The sequence below is a fragment of the Schistocerca americana genome, chromosome 9 (assembly GCF_021461395.2).
Source record: "Schistocerca americana isolate TAMUIC-IGC-003095 chromosome 9, iqSchAmer2.1, whole genome shotgun sequence".
Lineage (NCBI taxonomy): Eukaryota > Metazoa > Arthropoda > Insecta > Orthoptera > Acrididae > Schistocerca > Schistocerca americana.
This window is the reverse complement of record NC_060127.1, coordinates 146053899-146072512: the sequence shown is the minus strand read 5'-3', so window position 1 is coordinate 146072512 and position 18614 is coordinate 146053899. Positions and strand designations below refer to the sequence as shown.

The following is an 18614-nucleotide window of genomic DNA, read 5'->3' as shown; positions in this document are numbered from 1 at the left end:
TGATGTCAGCCTATAAAAGGGAAGCTAAAGAAGTTCAGTAATACAAGAACACACACAAAACCATGCACCTGAAATGTACTGCACAGCTAAACCAGTACCATTGACCTCCACAAATTTAAACACAATATAAATTACTAAAATCACTGCCATAACCATTCAAAACTGAAAACAGACCATTCTTCAAAATTCTAAAAGTTAAGAGGAATATCACATAAATTTAACAGGATGAAACAAGATTAATATAAGGTAACATTCTACGTAGGAAAAATATATCTAAAAACAAAGATGATGTAACCTACCAAACGAAAGCGTTGGTATGTTGATAGACACACAAACACACACGCAAAATTCAACCTTTCGCAACCCATGGTTGCTTCATCAGGAAAGAGGGAAAAACGTGTCTGTATATGTGCGGAATGGATATGTGTGGTGTGCGCGCCAGTGTATACTTGTCCTTTTTTCCCCCTAAGGTAAGTCTTCCCGCTCCCAGGATTGGAATGCCTCTTTACTCTCTCACTTAAAACCCACATCCTTTCGTCTTTCCCTCTCCTTCCCTCCTTCCTGATGAAGCAACTGTGGGTTGCGAAAGCTTGAATTTTGCCTGTGTGTTTGTGTTTGTTTGTGTGTCTATCAACATACCAATGCTTTCGTTTGGTAAGTTACATCATCTTTGTTTTTAGATATATTAATATAAGGTAACACGGAAATTGCGACTACTGCAGCTTTTTAAAAAAGCAAAAGCCAAAGCACCAAACAACAACCACATCAAAATGTGCCGTACTCACCTACGGTAATTTTTCTTACAGTCTGAGGGAGAGAAACTAAATTCTTGAGCGTTTGGACTGCAATATTATCAAATGGAGTGAGTTAGCAAAGTTGAGAGTTATGATGTGAAGGAAGCAGAAATCAGAGGGCGAAGTTATCACTCGCTGACTGAAACCTACACGTGTCACCCTAATCTCATTACTGCTAACTCTTAACATCTGTTTCAAAACCTGGTGATTTAGCTTCTGCTTTAATGCATGGCAGTTGTCCAAGATAACTGAAATTCCAGGTGTGGATCAGGTAGGAAGACTTCAATACATACACACATTACGAGTATAAATATGGATACACCAAGGTATAAATAAATATAATTTTCATAAGATCATCAATTTCATGCATCAGCTTCAGATAATTGAAATATGCAGTACTGTTAATGAGAGGGAACAAAAATATGAAAAGGGGGGAAATAAAAATTGTGGCTTTGAATTATAAAAGAATGACGTTTTACGCATTTAGAAGATACCATTAATTTCAGCCGACTAAACCTTCCATATTATACAATATAAAGCATGGAACAAAGCTCATCACAAGTTCTGAAATAGAATCTAGCTACTACATTCCATAACCAACAGAATGCACTAGAATTGAAATGTTCTTACCTCACCGTACAAAATACTCTGGTTACTACTGTTAATTACACAACAACAATACTGACAATTATTAAAATTTAAGAATTCATGCAACACTATATCATAAAAAGCTTACTAAACGTATCTGAAATTGATATTGTGTGAATCATTATACAAAAAAGTGTGAAAAATTGTCTTTGTGGTAAATAAAACTGAAGACAAGTCATAACACGAATACAAGCAGACTGGACATAACTCAGATTATAGATAAAACAACAACAACCCAAGATGATTACAGTACTTTACCTATCAAAGAAAATTATCAATCCGTCTACTCCATTTTGGAACCAATGAATAGCAACAGGGACATCTAAAACATATAGCAACCATTTAGCTTGCCTTTCATTATAGCTTTATCTATGAATTGCACTTCCACCTCAAGATATGTCCATTCCTCTGCCAGTGCATAAAAAACTGCTGAAATTGTTTTCATTATATCCTGTGAGCTGTATTCACGTGGAATATTGTAAACAGCTAGGACTCTGAAATGACGTGATGGATAGTCACACAAATGTGACAGTAAGTGTGTGGGGCAGTCAGTTCGAACCATTTCCTAGTGCTATATCCAACATCAGCAGAACATCCGAGCACCGAAAACTAGAAAACTATGCTGTTGCCAAATACAGCCAAATGAATAAGCACAAAATCTTGTTTGAGCAAACACAGATTCTAGCTACACTTCCAACACTGGGACTCGCGGTACACTTCAGGCTGTCCAGCCAAGTTTGAATTCCACACAATATTTCAACGACCGACCCAGTCATCTTCTTAAGGTACTGCAAGTTGTGCTGTTACATATACTCGCTGCCAGGTCTCCAACCAGACTATGAAGTATTGTTGGTCTTGTTGTGCTGGAGTCAAGGTAGCCCTTGAGGGCTAGCAACCCATATTACACCACAGAGGACAGGGCTGTCTATGTCCAAGGCGTACCAAAAGCACCATGGTAAACACCAGCTATTTACATACAAGATAATGGAAACAGACATTCCGAGCACTACTTCCTGCAGGGGGAGCTCGTCCCACGGCCTCCAGGAAGTATCACTATGCCAAAACCTGATTGGCTGGAGAGAGCTATTTAGGGGCTAGAACCAGCTCCAAAGTTCAGTTCACTCCAGATGCTGACCTCATGAACTTTGACCGCTGAAGATTACGTCTTCATCTCTGAATTGGACTTTTACTGCTGTGTGTGTGTTACCACGAACCTTTGCGGAAAATTAGGAGTGAGCTTTTGTTTGACTCAATTAAGAGACTTTTACTGGCATCGTTATTGTTACCTTCTTTTGTTGTTCAGTCATCAACCTTGTAAACTTACATAAATAAAAGTTGTGTTTGTGAAAATTGTCAGTCACAACAGGTCTTGCACTGCTAATTACAGCTGTTTTTGAGGTCGTCTCTCAAACGTCCTCTATGGCCTTTGTTTTTCAGACTCCACACTTATATTCCTTGAAATGCACATTCTCTTAGTGTTTCCCTCTCTGTTGGGTGTTTTGAATGCCAAGGTCTTAATAAATTGAGAGAAAGACCCCAAGCCTCGTTTAAACGTCTGACAGCTTTATTTAATAGAGCCCTAATTACACTGTCCCGGAAACTTGGCGTCTGTAGCGTGATACTTGTCTCATCGTATTTTATTTCACAATTACATGAAGGCAGCGCTCGGTGACTGCTGATTTGCTGAATTCGAGTGTACCGCTGTTCCTTGCCTCTCTCATCTACTGTGGTAACAGTTGCCCCATGTAAGGCATGCCACATGACACATTTGTGAGGAGTGTAATGCACACTGGGCTTTTGGAGACCTGTACCATCTTTAACAGTTCAAACGAAATATTTTTAATCTTGTTGAAAAAAATGAAGTATACTGAGTGCCATGTTTCCATAGGAACCTACAGATTTCTAGATATTGGACTAGCGCAAAATATGTAAGTGGTTCCTAGCCTCTTTATCTCTGTCTCAGCCTCTATCGCTTCCTCCAGGTTCTTGGACTCAATCATCAAAGAGGTTACTAAAATCGGAATGTGTATGTAAAAGTTTAATAGAGATAAAGGATTTTAAATCAGCAGTGCACAGGTGTGGACACCTCATAACTGAAAGACTGCAAAGGATATTGTCCCGCATGATACATCTTAATGGAAACAAACCGAGCGAGGTGGTGCAGCAGTTACTACATTGGACTTGCATTCAGGAAGACAGCAAGCTCAAATCCACGTCTGGCCATTCAGACTTAGGTTTTCCGTGATTATCTAAATCACTCCATGCAAATGCCAGAAAGGAACCTTGAACAATCTGAGCACGTGCTCTGCCTCTTTGATGTAATGTCTGGTCACAGTTGGCACTATTACATTGTTTATGCCTGTGTAATTCCTTTACTTCTTGGACACTAAGTTGCTTTCGTGATGGTAAAAATCAGGGATATGGTTGAAAGCTCAGATTTTGTCAAAAATTAACACAAAGAGCCACTGAGAACACACAAAGAGTCACCGAGAACACACAAAGTGTCAACTGAGAAGAGTGGGGGATGTTAAATTGAGCAAAATTTTCCAGATAACTGTAGGTCAGAGCTCCTCCATTTTGAGGCAACTCAATCATTGTTAAGTACATGGAAGTACATGTGTTTAAACCGCAGCTAACGCTTGTTATGCCAAAGAGCGCAGTTAGTAACTAAACTACCTGACGATAATGGTGTCAGTTAAACACGCGTCCTGGAAGGCAGGCTTCCTGGATCAAATTTGCCTTGCTGCTGGATCTGTTACCAGCAACTTCAATCAACATGTGAGTGTTACAGAGATGCTTTGTGAACTCAAATAGGAATCCCTGGATAGAAAATGATGTCCTTTTCATGAAACACTACTGAGAAAATTTAGAGAATGGCATTTGCAGCTAGCTAAAGAACAATTCTACTGCTGCCAATGTACGTTTCACATAAGGATCGCAAAGATAAGACGTGAGAAATTAGGGAGTGCACAGAGGCATATAGATAGTCACTTTGCCCTCACTCCATATGCGAGTGGGATAGGAAAAGAAGTGATTGGTGATGGTACGTGGCACCACCACATGGTGGCTTGCAGAGTATGTATGTAGATAAGGACTAGGGCGCTGGCCGGACTGAACGTAGTTTTTAGGTGGTTCCCACATACATCTAGGTAAATACTGGGCTGGTATCCTTGTCCCATCTTAGATACATACTGTGCAAACATTTAGAAAACGTCATCACACTTGACAATGAGACTTACAAGGCATGGAACTTTAGTGGTAGCAACTATTTATTTGCACCTTTTACAAAACAGATACATGTTTCAAGAGTTTTACTGTTCTTCAGAGTAGACACCAGCATTGCGTAAATCCCGCTGCCAGTGATATGCAAGTTGTAGGATATCCTTACAGCACTAGTTTTGTTGATAGTTCAAGTGGAGTGATGTATTGCCTAGCGAATCTCTGTAGCAGTTTTGAAACGAATGCCATGAAGTGCTTCCTTCAATTTAGGAATCAAGTAGAAGTAACAAGGGCTTAAGTCCAGGGAGTGTGGTTTGCGGTACAGCACTTTCCAGCCTCAACAATCTAACAAATCAGTCACAGCTTGTGCCCAGCTACTGCCCTGTAAAATGATGGCCCGGTTCTACAGAAAGTGTTGCCACTTCTTTCTCTGTGCTGCTCATTTTTGGAACACGGCCTACGATAAGCTTAGAGACAGAAGTGACAACACTTTCTGCACGATCTGACCATCATTTTCCAGGACAGTGCTCATGTCCATACAGCACAAGCTGTTACTGATTTGTTTGACTGAGGGGTTGCTAAGTGCTGCATTACCCACCACATTCCCCTGACTAAAGTCATTGTAAGTTCAACTCGATTTCTAACTGAAAGAAGGACTTCACGGAATCTGTTTCACAACTGTTACAGATTCATCAGGGAACAGACTAATCCACTCAAACTGTCAACTCAAATGGCACTGCAAAGGGTGTCCTCCGACTTTCACATTGCTGGCAGTGGGTTACAAACAATGCTGGTTACTATTCTGCAGGATAGTAAAACTTTGAAATATATATTTTGTACAAGCTGTAAATAAATAGTTGCCACTATTAAAGGTCCAATGCTTGTACAATAGATGCAGATAGATGGAGTACACTTTTTCCTTCCCTGGAGGGAGGAGGGAAAGGCGGGGGAGAAGGGCATCCAGCCATCAAATGGCACTAACTGATACTGCCAATCCAATAGAGAAATGGGGGCTGCTAGATTTGTTTCCGGTAGATTTCAACAACACTTAAGTGTTACAGAGACGCTTAGGGAACTCAAATTGGAATCCCTGGAGGGATTGTGACATTCTTTTTGAGAAAAACTATAAAAAAAATTTAGAGAACTGGCATTTCAAGCTGCCGAGCGATTCTACTGCCGCCAACGTGCATTGCTCATAAGGACCACAAAGATAAGATACGAGAAATTAGGGCTCGTACGGAGGCTTCCCTCGCTCTATTTCCAAGTGAAACAGGAAAGGCAATGACAAGTAGCGGTACAGGGTACGCTCCATCATGCACCGTACGGTGGCTTGCGAAGTATCTGTGTAGATGTGGTAAAAAATATAGTATCAGCTAAAGAGTCAACACTAGGGCAACTGTGGATAGTTATATTAGACGCGCGTTTTCTCTGTTGTTTACTGGTAAAGCTTGACCTCGAAAATACCTATGACAGAACCACCGTAATCACATTAGGTTTATTATGATGATAAATCGTGCTGCAAAAACAGCACTGCATGTGTTACTGTAATATGAAGTGTTATTGATAATAAAATTTAAAGGGTACATGTCTTAATTTTTGCTGACATACTGAGAGCATGAATGATCTTTCAATGCAATAAGTACAATAACAAATGTGGGCTAAGGTAACAGTGGAAAAGGAAGCAGAATAAGAATGATGTCTCCAAAATTGCTACAAAGTGGACATAATCAAAGAAATAACAGTAACAGTGCAGGCAGACAAAACCACACATTTAGAAGCACCTACACACATTCACTTACTGGATAAACATCTGGGCACTTCTCACCGACTGGGTGCCATTTGATGGCTGCATCTCTACAACAGCGCATTTTTTACTTACAGCAACCTGCAAAAATTTGCTCAACTCAACGTCTCCTACCCTGCTTTCACCTCATTGCCCTCTTCCCCCTATTGGATTTATAGCCTGCTGTACATTACCTTGAGGCAATTCTGTAATACTACAATACAGCTGCAAAAGAAGATCCCTGATAGCTGGCAGCTTTCAACTGCAAAGCCTAACAGGCTGCAGGTGAAAAAAATAGTCATCTACAGAACTGCAACGACTCTGAGATGCTGCCACAAAGATACATTCACAAGCATGTTTCGCAATAGGTCAAGGTAGCTGCATGAAGCTGCATCACAGAGCACACGGCAGCCATCTGGAGCCTTCTCTCATCGACTCTACTATTGGCGTTATAAATTTTAATGGTCTTTATCACAATATTATAGAGGAATTTATGGAGATAAGTACAAAAATGTACATAGAATTAGTAATCCTAATAAATATAAAATTTACCTTATGAATATAATAGAGGGAAACATTCCACTTGAGAAAAATATATCTAAAAACAAAGATGATGTAACTTACCAAACGAAAGTGTTGGTATATTGATAGAGACACAAACAAACACACACACAAAATTCAAGCTTTCGCAACCCACGGTTGCTTCATCAGGAAAGAGGGAAAGACGAAAGGATGTGGGTTTTAAGGGAGAGGGTAAGGAGTCATTCCAATCCCGGGAGCGGAAAGACTTACCTTAGGGGGAAAAAAGGACAGGTATACACTCGCACGCACACACATATCCACCCGCTCCCTTTCGTCTTTCCCTCTCCTTCCCTCTTTCCTGATGAAGCAACCGTGGGTTGCGAAAGCTTGAATTTTGTGTGTGTTTTTGTGTTTGTTTGTGTCTCTATCAACTTACCAACGCTTTCATTTGGTAAGCTACATCATCTTTGTTTTTAGACATAAAATTTACCTTCGCTATTTAAAACAAAGTGTAAATCAAGCAATGTAATTTCTATAATATACTGTAATCAATATAAGTAATAAATGTGTTGTTTGTCTATGCATGTCTTTATTGCTCAATAAACCACCTTGTTGTGGTTTGGTAACACATCCATGAAGGTTTTGGTTTGGAACTAGAGGGCTTAAGTTTGAAGATACAGATGCCCAAAAAAGGGAATCACACCAGTGGTCTTCTTATGGGAAGTAAATGAAGCAGCGGGAAATCGAGTGCCGAAATGGACAAAACTGGCCAACATTTTACAGAATTGTCCAGAAGATTCAAGAATGTTCTAGAATTTTCGAGAGTATTTTCGAATGTCCCATTCTCCTGTAGTGTAGGGAACGGAGAGACACATGTCTCGGCATACTTTTGGAAATCAATTAAAGCAGGTCGAGGAAAACTGAGTGTTGATAGTTACGTTAATTTAAGTAAAAGTAAATTGCTTAGCATTGTGGAACAGAGTATCAAATGGGATATTAGTGTATTAAGTAATGTTAACATTTAACAGGTTGCCAAAATGTAAAAGCAGAGATCTTGCCATCAGTGAATTGAGAAGAAGGAATAGAAATAACAGTGATGAAATGAAAGAGATGAGGAGCTAGAAGCATGTTTAGCTTCACAACAGAAGAGAATGAACAGATCGAGAGAAAACATAACAGACAAACAACGATCTGAAATTAGAGAAGGCAATTGAGGGAGACAATTGGCAAAGCAGACAGAGAAAAACTGATAAAGAAACAAGGTTATGAAGTGAGCTAAGTAAAATTCCAACGAATGAAATTCGTGAAAGACAAAGTTCACAAACACATAAATAAAACACTGGTCTACAAGAAGCGCAAAGCAGAATTCGAAATTACAGAGTGGCACACAGAGAATTCTGTTATGATCGTAGAGTATAACGCACACTTTGTTCTTGCCAAGTACGTCAGCTCTTTGATGCCAAGAAATTCAGTAGAGAAAGACCACAAATGGAAAAATTTGATCAGCACCACTGGAACTGCCTCCACTAGAATTATCTCATTACACAACTGGAGAAACTCCTACATTGAAACATTTTCTACAAAATATGAGAGGCTACAATGCTTGCTTTCAAATGACATCATTTGGTGCTACTTCTGTGAGCATATCGACCAAGTGAAGTGAGTCTTTTTCAGCTAGTATAGAATGTAAAATATAGAAATTACTTTCCTTTGTTTTCCCTTTGTTTTAAATTAGCTGCTGTCTGATAGTTTCTGTTCTTGTGTAAGCTTGACACGGTTTTGTGAATTTCCAACAATGTAGGAAAAGACAAATTCCTACTTACCTTAAAGAATATACATTAAGTTGCAGGCGGGCACAATTAAAAGACACTTACATTAGCTTTCGGCCACAGCCTTCATCAGTAAAACAGACACACAAAATACATAAATACAAGCAAGCACACTTACTGCATACACGACTGCCAACTCCAGCATCTCGGGCCACAAAGCCTGGCCCAAGATTCTGGAGATAGCAGTCACGTGTGCCCGAAAGCTTATGCAAGCGTCTTTTAATTATGCCTGTCTGTGACTTAGCATGTCTTCTTTATGGTAAGTAACAATCTGTCTTTTCCTACATTGTTGGTATTCCTACTTGGAGTTTCCACTGTCTTTGTGAATTTCCTATATATCAGAATTACTAAGTACACAGGTGTTTTGGTATCTGTATCCACAGTTCATAAGTGTCACTCGAAGCTGTAACTGTGTGTCCTCGTGCACCACAATTCAAATGGCAAGCCACAATGGTCTTGGGCAAGCACACCCAGCAATCAGTTTCCTAATTGTTTTATATGCCAACAGCGATGCTGTGACCAGCCTCTGTACACTGAGAAACTAAGTTTATTGTTAGTAACGACGTCCACCCCTGTAGCTACGAGCAGAGCGCACGTTTGACTGCTACGCAGAGTATCTGCTGACAGGACTGGAACAGGCACAACAGCCTCCTCCTGGGGTAGACTGAGGAGCTACCTGAGGCAGCTCCGAGGTCACGGAAACCGACAATGGCCAGGGCGAGCATCTGAACGGTTCTGCGCAGCAGAAGCTGACACTCAGCTGATGGGTGCTGAGTGGTGGTAGAGTCAGTACACAGAGCTTAGCTTTGCTCAGTAATGATGTTGTTGTGGCTAACACTGCCATTACGTGCTGATTAAAGTGTAAGCACGGTAGGTGTTTAACTTCTTTTTAACGTTTTAATTCTTTTATAAATACATGTTTTTTTTAATACTGTTAGAAGGTTTTCACATTAACTGACACGTAATTTTATGTTTCTTTCTGTATATCTGAGAATGGTTGCTGGTCAATTGAAGCTTGTTATCACCTAGTTGACACTGCACGATACTGTGATCGAGACCACTAAAATCGATAATACATAACACAGATCACCACGTCTCTCGACTGATTACGTTGTCTACTCTTACATCCGCTGTAAGAATCCACATTTCTTTACCAGTCTCACAATAAGGAGAAATTACTAGTAAGCCTAGCAGATCAACCGAGCTACAAAGGGAAATAAGAGAGCTCGTCCCAAACGTCATGCAAAACAAAAGAGAATACGGCAGGCAGTCACAGCGGCAGCCACGTGACGAAAGAGACGAGCGTCAGCCTTACATGACGGGGATCTTGACAGTGGCCTGCTGCATCTTAGCGGGGGCGAGCATGGCCGGGTCCTCCTTGTTGCTGCAGTACGGCAGGGGGAAGCGCCAGCTGTAAAGGCTTCACACAAACCCCACACTCCACTTACTCTCTCGTTTGCACTCACAGGGGAGGCACAGACGTGTCACAGGTGGTACGGACCGGTCTCGAATACTCACAGCTCTGACTCTGTGCACTCATCAATTTTTCTGCCACCTGTAACGGTGCTGTGACTCCCCTGGTGGAGAAAGTTTTTTTGCAGTGAATGCACAAGACAAATGACCAATGGGATAAATGAGAAATAATTGCAGTTCCTCACAGATGAGACTGGAAGACAGTCAGTGGACAATAAAACTAAAGTTACTCTTCACGGCATACAGTGTGAGCTTTCGTGACCGGTACTTGCATCGTTGTAGATTTTTGTTTTACTGTCACTAGGCTGTAGCCTGAGGGATGTTTCTGCACCCAAAAGTTTGTCTCCTAATGCTCGAGATGTCATTTGAGGCTATAAAGACTACGGCAGAAATTTTCAACTTGAACGATCTGAACGAACAAAACTGTTTATAATTACTGACACAACAGTTGAGTCATGATGTAACTGGACTACTGCTTAATATCACAGAGCCATGTCAGCACATGCTACGGGGATTACAGTGTAGAAAATTTAGTACCATTTGTTATATTAAGCAATAAGACCTACAAATTGTCGAATCCTAGTTCCAATTTCGATCCTCTTTCTTTTCTATTAAAGTTGTTTTCGTGCTTTTGACATCTCTGTACATACTGGCAAGGTAATGACTGGACCTTGATAAAGCTAAGTATTAGAGAAATGAAATTAATGATTCTGTGATCCCAGTGCATTCCCTGCACAAATCCATTCCATATGAGGCCAAGTGTACATACAAACTGCTACAAGAAGCATTAACATTAGGCTGAAAGAACACGTGCAATTTTGTCTGGGTGTCCCACACAAAATGGATATAACAGATTGCACAGTGGGACAACGGAACCACAGAATTCATTTCACCAATCCTACAGTTTTATGAAGGTCCAACCATTACTAAAATAAGATCTCCAGAGAGGCCACAGAAATTCAAAAGCACAAAAACAACTTTAAATGAAAAAAAAAGGATCAAAATTAGACAACTTGTGGATCTTTTTCCAAAATAAAGCACAGTGGGTCAATTTTTTTTCACTACAAGCTCCATAATGGATGACGGTATGACTCCAATCTTAGGAAATGATCACACGAATTTATTGTGAATACTCACAAGCACAGATATGTATAAACAGTTCCAGCTTGCTGAGCTTGTTTTGAGTTTGAAACTGCTATCTACTAATGATGTTTCCCACATTAGCACATAAAATGTTAGGCACAGAAACATGCCTTAGGCAGTGACCTAATGCCCACGTAACAAAAATCAACAAGGATGACTCTTCAAGCTTTCCTGGCAGATCTGTTCAATATATGGCTCTCTCTATCCATCTTGCTGTACACTGGCAGTATTTCCTGAAACATTGGAAGAGACCTCAAGGGACACAACATTAGATGTACCCTTAATCATCTAAAACGTTGACACATTTGTCGGATACTGTCAAAGACAATCTCGGACTATGAAAGCGAGATGTATACAAGATTCTTTGTGGGTGGAATGGTGTGTACTAGCCAAGCATGTCGTATCGTGCAAGACCGATGTGATGAACACCCCTGTGATGATACATGTCTGAGCCAACTGGAAAAATGTGCAATGACAGACTATTGCCTCAGTACACAATAGACAAGAAGACAAAGATCGTATTCAGTTTTGCCTTCAAGGTAAAAAAGACAGTACATCTGCACAGCTGACAGCCTAATAGATAGGGTCTAAGCAGTGCCTGGAAATCAATTTCCAATAAATAAATAAAATGCCTCTCTGAGGATAATACTTCAGGATATTGTGAAGTACATAACAACAGCAGTTGTCTGTTAACAAATTGGTCAGTAGCTCAGCAAATAGCATAATCTGATTGTTAACCATAAATTCATTTGATGATACCGTACTCGCATACTTACTTTTTTTTTAAATTTCATAATTATTAGCAAATGCAGATGTTAATTAATAAATATGAACTCATCTTTTTAAATAAAATAACATATTTTACTTTTAATTACTCATTGTATGAAAGTAAATTACAATTTGGTACAGGTGTGCAAAATACCTTTTTTTTAAATGAAAGAAAATTATATACACCAATAATATTGTTGATTTTCTGCAAAATTAAAAAGTATTTGATTTGTTATCTGATGTGTGACATTTTTGTACCAAATTTTAATTTATTGTGAATATTCGCATTTTCACATGAATAGTAATTAATAATAAAATGATGCTATTTTTATTAAAAATATGATTCCATATTTGTTAAGAAGAATTTACATTTGGTAAAAATGACTGAAATCAGAAACAGGAAAAGAGGTATGCTACTAGCAAGATTCAAACCAGTGACTCTCCAATTACAATTTGATTATGGAACATGCTGAACTTCCGACAAATTCATCACTATACCACAATTGCACTGTACTAAACGGCACTCGGAAATCTAATTTTCAAAGGGGACATTTTTGAGAATTTTGTGGTACTGCCTTAGAAGGTCCCCTCGTAAGTACAGCCTGAGACCCCATGCTTGCTGCCATTGGATGTTAGAAGGAAATTCCACCGCAGCGTAGTGGACGATCCACCTGAACAACACTTCTGGTTTGGATCCCAGCAGCAGCGACACCTGGCCCCTGGTAGGGGGCTCTGAACCACACGCTGTCATCTGTCTGAAAGCAACTCAGTCTTGTGTATGCAGTTTTCAGATGAGACCTCCACAAGTCCGTTGCAGCGTGGACACCAGCAGATGAAACTTGACAGTGTCGAGCAGTTGGCTCGAGGAAATATTGTAGGGCACACAAAACGTGTTCTGGCAGCCGACTCGAGAGCCATATACTGAACGTAACTAAATGTTGGCTGCAATAGAAGGGCTCAAACTTTTCTTATTTTTTGAGAACGCAATAATAAAAACTAAATACATTAATGCATCCCAGTCATTTTTTTTATTTTAGGCTAAAATACTACCCACACAAGAATGATGTTCCACAATTTGGCTTTAAGTGGAAATAACAAAATTATGAAGCTATTTTATTAAGTGCTTAAACTTAAATACGTCAACAAGTTATTTAGGAGTCCTAAAGCAGGATATTTTAAGTGGTAAGGAAATTACTACGTAAGGAAAGACTGTGTTAGTGCTGACAAAACTGGCAGTAACACAGTGGCGCAAAGTACCAGCTAATGCCACACAGGATAGTTAGAGATGACACACTGCACTTGACACATAAGAAATTAGACATCACTAAGAAAGTATCTGTCATGCCATGTGTTTTTTGACCTTCTACTGTGTCCTTCCACTGTGACAGGTTTCATCAAAATTGCATCAGCTCTGAGGCAGTGAACAAGAACTTCACTAAAGGTGTGTTCAGAAACCGTGAGACAAAACCAGTCGAGCTTCTGCGTCACTTCACAGGAAATGACGCACAGATACGCTTCTAGCTGAGGGAGGAAGGAATGCAGAGATGTGAAAACTCAAATGTGTCCTACTTCTGCAGCAATCTCTAACTGAACACATTCGGTAAATATAAAACTTTCCTCCAGTCTCATTTCTTCTGCACAAAACCTCATATCTGGTAGTTTCCTGCAAGCTAAGAGAACACGCCTTTCATAAATTGCTTGTCCTCTCCACAGAACTGATAAGATTTTGATGAAACTTGCCACAGCAAAAAGACACAGCTCAACACAGACAATGATCACACACCAGGGCAGCACAATAAATAGTTCATTAGTAATTCAAACAGTTTCACTTTGGCTGTGTCAAAGTAGGATGAGTCTACTCATCACACGTGTATTGTTTTGCACATTTATACTGATTAAATGCACATTTAAAATTTTTTTGGGTTCTAAATTCTGTAATCAATAAATGACATTTTGTTGTACACCAGCACCTCAAAAGTGTTGCCAGACCAATATAAACAACAAACATATGCATACCTACGTCAACAACACAAGAACACTTTGTATACAACAAGTTGAAAAACACTTACGTGCTGTGGATGCCCACAGCAAAAGGTGTGATAGCTGTGTTTAAAATCTTTATGATGATAATGAAAGTGTTGATCTAGAAACATTGAAAGCCTGCAAATATTTAGCGATATAATTATTACCCTGTACATAACCACGGATGCATGACCGCAGTATGGTCTATTATCTCACAGTAAACAGAAACTGCCTTACCTCTGTCATACACAGTTCATCTTGTGTACATGTTATAAAACTGTACATCACTGAATGGAATGAGAATCACAGCGTTTTTAAAACACATGTAAACATGACCACCACATAATTATTCTATAAGTTGTGTGTAAAGTACAATGTCACACCTGCCAGTCACACTTCTGATCATATCAGACACTGCCATTGCTGTGAGAAAATGTGGAGTGCCTGTCCGGGTTACTTCTGAGACCACACCTAGATATCTGTGCATGCACTCACCATGTTTTCCACAGCGACAGCAATGTCTGAAATGAACTGGATATGTGTCTGAAGGCATCTAACATTGCACTTGACACACACCTGGTAGAACAAGCATCTCGTGGCCTCGTTTACGAGTGCTTTGCAAACACCGTCATTCCCATTGTGTTTAGCATTTTACAGTTTTATAACACGTACACTTGATAATCTGTGCACAACAGAGAAAGACACCTGGTGTTTACCATGAGATTATGGATTATGGACCTTACTGTGGTCCTGTATCCATGATTTAGCCCACTCAATGACGACCAAAACAGGTCAAATACAGAAAAAATTAGTTCAGTCACTAAGAAAGAGCTTATTTTCAGTTGTTAAGTGAGCTTTTATGTAAAATATGTTCCTGTGAACAATGGCTGAGAAGTGCTCAATTTGTAAGTGTGACGTCGTCAGTGACCCACGAGGTGTTGGTGGGAAAGGGACTGGATTAGTAATTGTGGCATCTTGCTGCTTTCTGTAATTCACCGGATATTGTAAAGCCTCATAATCACTTGGTGGTCAGTTAATGAACGACCAGAAAGTTACTGCACTTCTTTCACCATTAATTACGTTAATGGTAGGCTCTTTCATTCGGGAATATCTGGCACTCGTAGAGTGCACTGCACTTACTGAAGCCACTTAGCCACACATCCACAGTATATCTTGCAAGGTGGGAGTCAATACGCCTGGCGGAAAAGGGCTGAACAAGTTCAAATCTAGAACGGTAACCTACATAATACACTGCAAGTTGTATGTTGAAATTACAGAGAGAGCCCATTTAAGCCTTTGAGCCTCTTCAGGTGTTGCAACAGCTGAGTCTGGCATGATGCATTTGGTACACCTCATGCTAAGAAAAGTATTCCAGCAATCCTTATTGTCATACTTGGTACAGGCTCTTCACTTTAGTAGACAGTTGAGAGCTTCAGTTGTGGAGCTTTCTTGTTACACAATAGCTCACTTAACAGCTGCAAATAGGTATTCACTTAATAAACTGAAAATGATGCTACTAAAAAACACGAGTTCAGAGAAGTTTTTGTCTACTCGCGTGAGAGAACTGGAAAGGAAATGTTAGTAAGGTATGGTCTGTTTGTATGCTTAAAAGCGAGCACCACTCGTGGTGGAGGAAGTTGCCTTCCCTGGAAGAATGCTACAGCTGGTATACAGGCTGACAAAGGATCCGACCAGGCTGACAAAGGATCAGTTTCCCTCTAGCAGTGTAGAACAGTGTGTAGAGATTTATGTAGATTCTGCACACATGCATTTCAGGCATTATATTATTAGTAATTTGTATCTGTATTCTATGTATTGTTAACACATTGTGTGAAAAATAACCACTCCCCGGCACGTCTACATCCTGCGTAGCAACGATGCATAAGGTGAGCTGCGGAAGGGTCAGTATAACTTTGTGAAATACCCTTAGTTGCTTCTTGTGACAGTGAGGTAGAGAAAGTTTTCTCAGTTTCCAGACCAATGAAGGAGGAAACTGCATGACCACAATCCGGCAACCTACCTTCCCTCACCTTGTACACTCCATCACTGCCCCCACCTTTTCCACCTTGTAACACCCACAGAATACAATTTACTCCTTAATACTGTTTTACTTGCACTTAGATATGGTACACACTATTAATATTTCTTCTTAATGGACTTCACTTAACAGCAAACATTAATTTTGTACCATTAAAACAGTATCTAAATAATCTGGGAATTTTCCACCCCCTGCAATGTGGAAACTATTAGTCCAACAGAAAAAATCAGTAGGACCTTTCTTGTAGCAAATTTTATGCCATTTAATTTTGAACAGGAAAACACTTACACTAGATGCCAAGTTTTTTTCAACTATTCAGTAAAAAATTTTAAAAGTGACCTTCAAATAACCCCCATCCCCAAGCTCACACCCCACCAGACAGAACTTTTAGTACGTCGTTCATGACACTTCTTCCAGTCACTGTACAAGAATTTATGACTACACAAAATTTTTCCCCTAATTTTCTTTTGTTGACTGTACTAGTTAAATGCGAGGCTAAAACTATATATTTTTCTATGTTGCTAGACTGACTCTGTTTATATTCATCATAAATGTTTTACACCTATCACGTCGTTTGATGTGGATGTGCACAGTATGCAGCTATTCTTATTTTTCAACTTAAGTGTATACAAAGTATTCTCGTGTTATCGACATATGCACGCATATGTTTGTTTGTTTTATCATCTGTATCAGATATCACCGACAATGGGCTGTACGCCTGAAGATTGGCGAATAAATATTTTTGAAGTGCAGTTCATCACACCAGATTTTCACAAATGTGTTATGTCATCAGTTTAATAGTGCTTCTAGTCTCTACTGTGCAGATCTTTTTTTAAGCAGAAACTGAGGAAATAATCTCAAAAGATCTTCATAACATACTGTAGCCTGAATGATTTTTTACTGTCCAGTGCAGTGTGTGTCGATACGAAACTTCCCGGCAGATTAAAACTGTGAGCCAGACTGCGCCTCAAACTCGGGAACTTTGCATTTTGTGAACAAGTGCTCTACTTACTCAGCTACCCGAGGATGACTCACAACTGGTCCTCCCAGCTCTACTTCAGCCAGTACCTAGGAATGTAGGAGACGAGGTACTGGCGGAAGTAAAGCTGTGATTACAGGTCACGAGTCACACTCGAACAGCTCAGTCGGCAGAGAACTTGCTCACAAAAGGCAAAGATCCCAAGTTCGAGTCGCAGTCCAGCACACAGATTTAATCTACCAGGAAGATGCATATTGTATATCGTCTACATCATCCTCAGTGCTTCCCACCGTCAGTATTATTACTATCTGCTCCACCTACTACAAGTATCATTGCTCATCACATTAATTTATCACTGGTGGATATCATCACAATTATAATGACCGTTACTCTCATACTGACGCAAAGGTACAGGTACCTTAGCAGTAGGAGGGGAGCTTTCCGACCGCATGCCATCACGTTACGTACTGGGAGAGGAGGACAGTACCTGGCAATCTTGGCATCCGAGTCGTCCGTCTTGGCGGCAGAGCAGCAGCGGTGGCAGAGCGCGGCGATCAGGCCGGCACGCCACACGAGGCAGCACACCAGGTCGACAACGAGCAGTGCGAGCAGCAGTGCCGCCACCACCAACACCACGATGGCCGCAGAGCTCATCTGACCCTCACTGCCATCCTCCACATTTGCGACGCCTGTGCCGAGGAATCGTCACGACAGTTTAGGCTCCCGCGACAAGCAATACAGTACTGGCAGCAGCATCCTCAAAATGGCATCTGGACATCCCTCGTTCCAGAATAGAATGTATCCCGAAGGGCACTTTCCCCGCCCGATTAAAACTCAACTGTTAAAGTATAATGAATTACATAAATTTATGTCAGGCTCTGGTCCTAATTTACACTTACTGCTTTTCACGAGCGTACGTATCCAAGAGGGGCATGGGGGGGGTGGGGGAAGGATGTGGCAGGGGCAAATAGGCACACTTACTGCCCCCCCCCCCCCCCAAACCCCATTGAATCTTGAGTAGGAGTGTTTATTCACTACAGAATTCTCATATATGATGGTTAACCATCAATTCTGTAGCATACGATAAGTTTTTTGTATCACTTATAAATTGCAGATCTTGTAGCGTGATCATCATTACTGTTCTGCCAAAAGGCAAGTTTTCACATCCACATCTCAAATGCTTCTAACATTTTTTCAGCCTCTCCTCTCAGTGTCCATGTTTCTGCCCCATATAGTGCCACACTCCAGACAAAACACAGTGTGGCACCCTTGAAATTGACCAATCCATTTACACCAAACCTGGTAATTTTAGAATCCTTCCCCAAGGACAAATTTCTGTGGACACCCTTATATTTGCGTATGCCCTCAGGTGTGACTGAAACTTTCACACACACTG

The 18614-nt window shown here is 40.4% G+C and overlaps 1 protein-coding gene across 4 annotated transcripts in view; it reads right to left on the bottom strand.

The window, feature by feature from the left end:
• Positions 1 to 18614, bottom strand: part of LOC124551302 (fasciclin-2) — a 913050-nt gene that overhangs the window by 10451 nt on the left and 883985 nt on the right. For 2 of the 4 annotated variants that reach the window (XM_047126311.1, XM_047126312.1), the window contains exons 15-16: positions 17706 to 17907; positions 10111 to 10215 (exon numbers count right to left, since the gene is read on the bottom strand). In XM_047126311.1, the coding sequence (XP_046982267.1) occupies positions 10111 to 10215; positions 17706 to 17907 (307 nt within the window). The remainder of the gene's footprint in view (positions 1 to 10110; positions 10216 to 17705; positions 17908 to 18614) is intronic. The other 2 variants (XM_047126313.1, XM_047126314.1) reach the window with 1 other exon arrangement.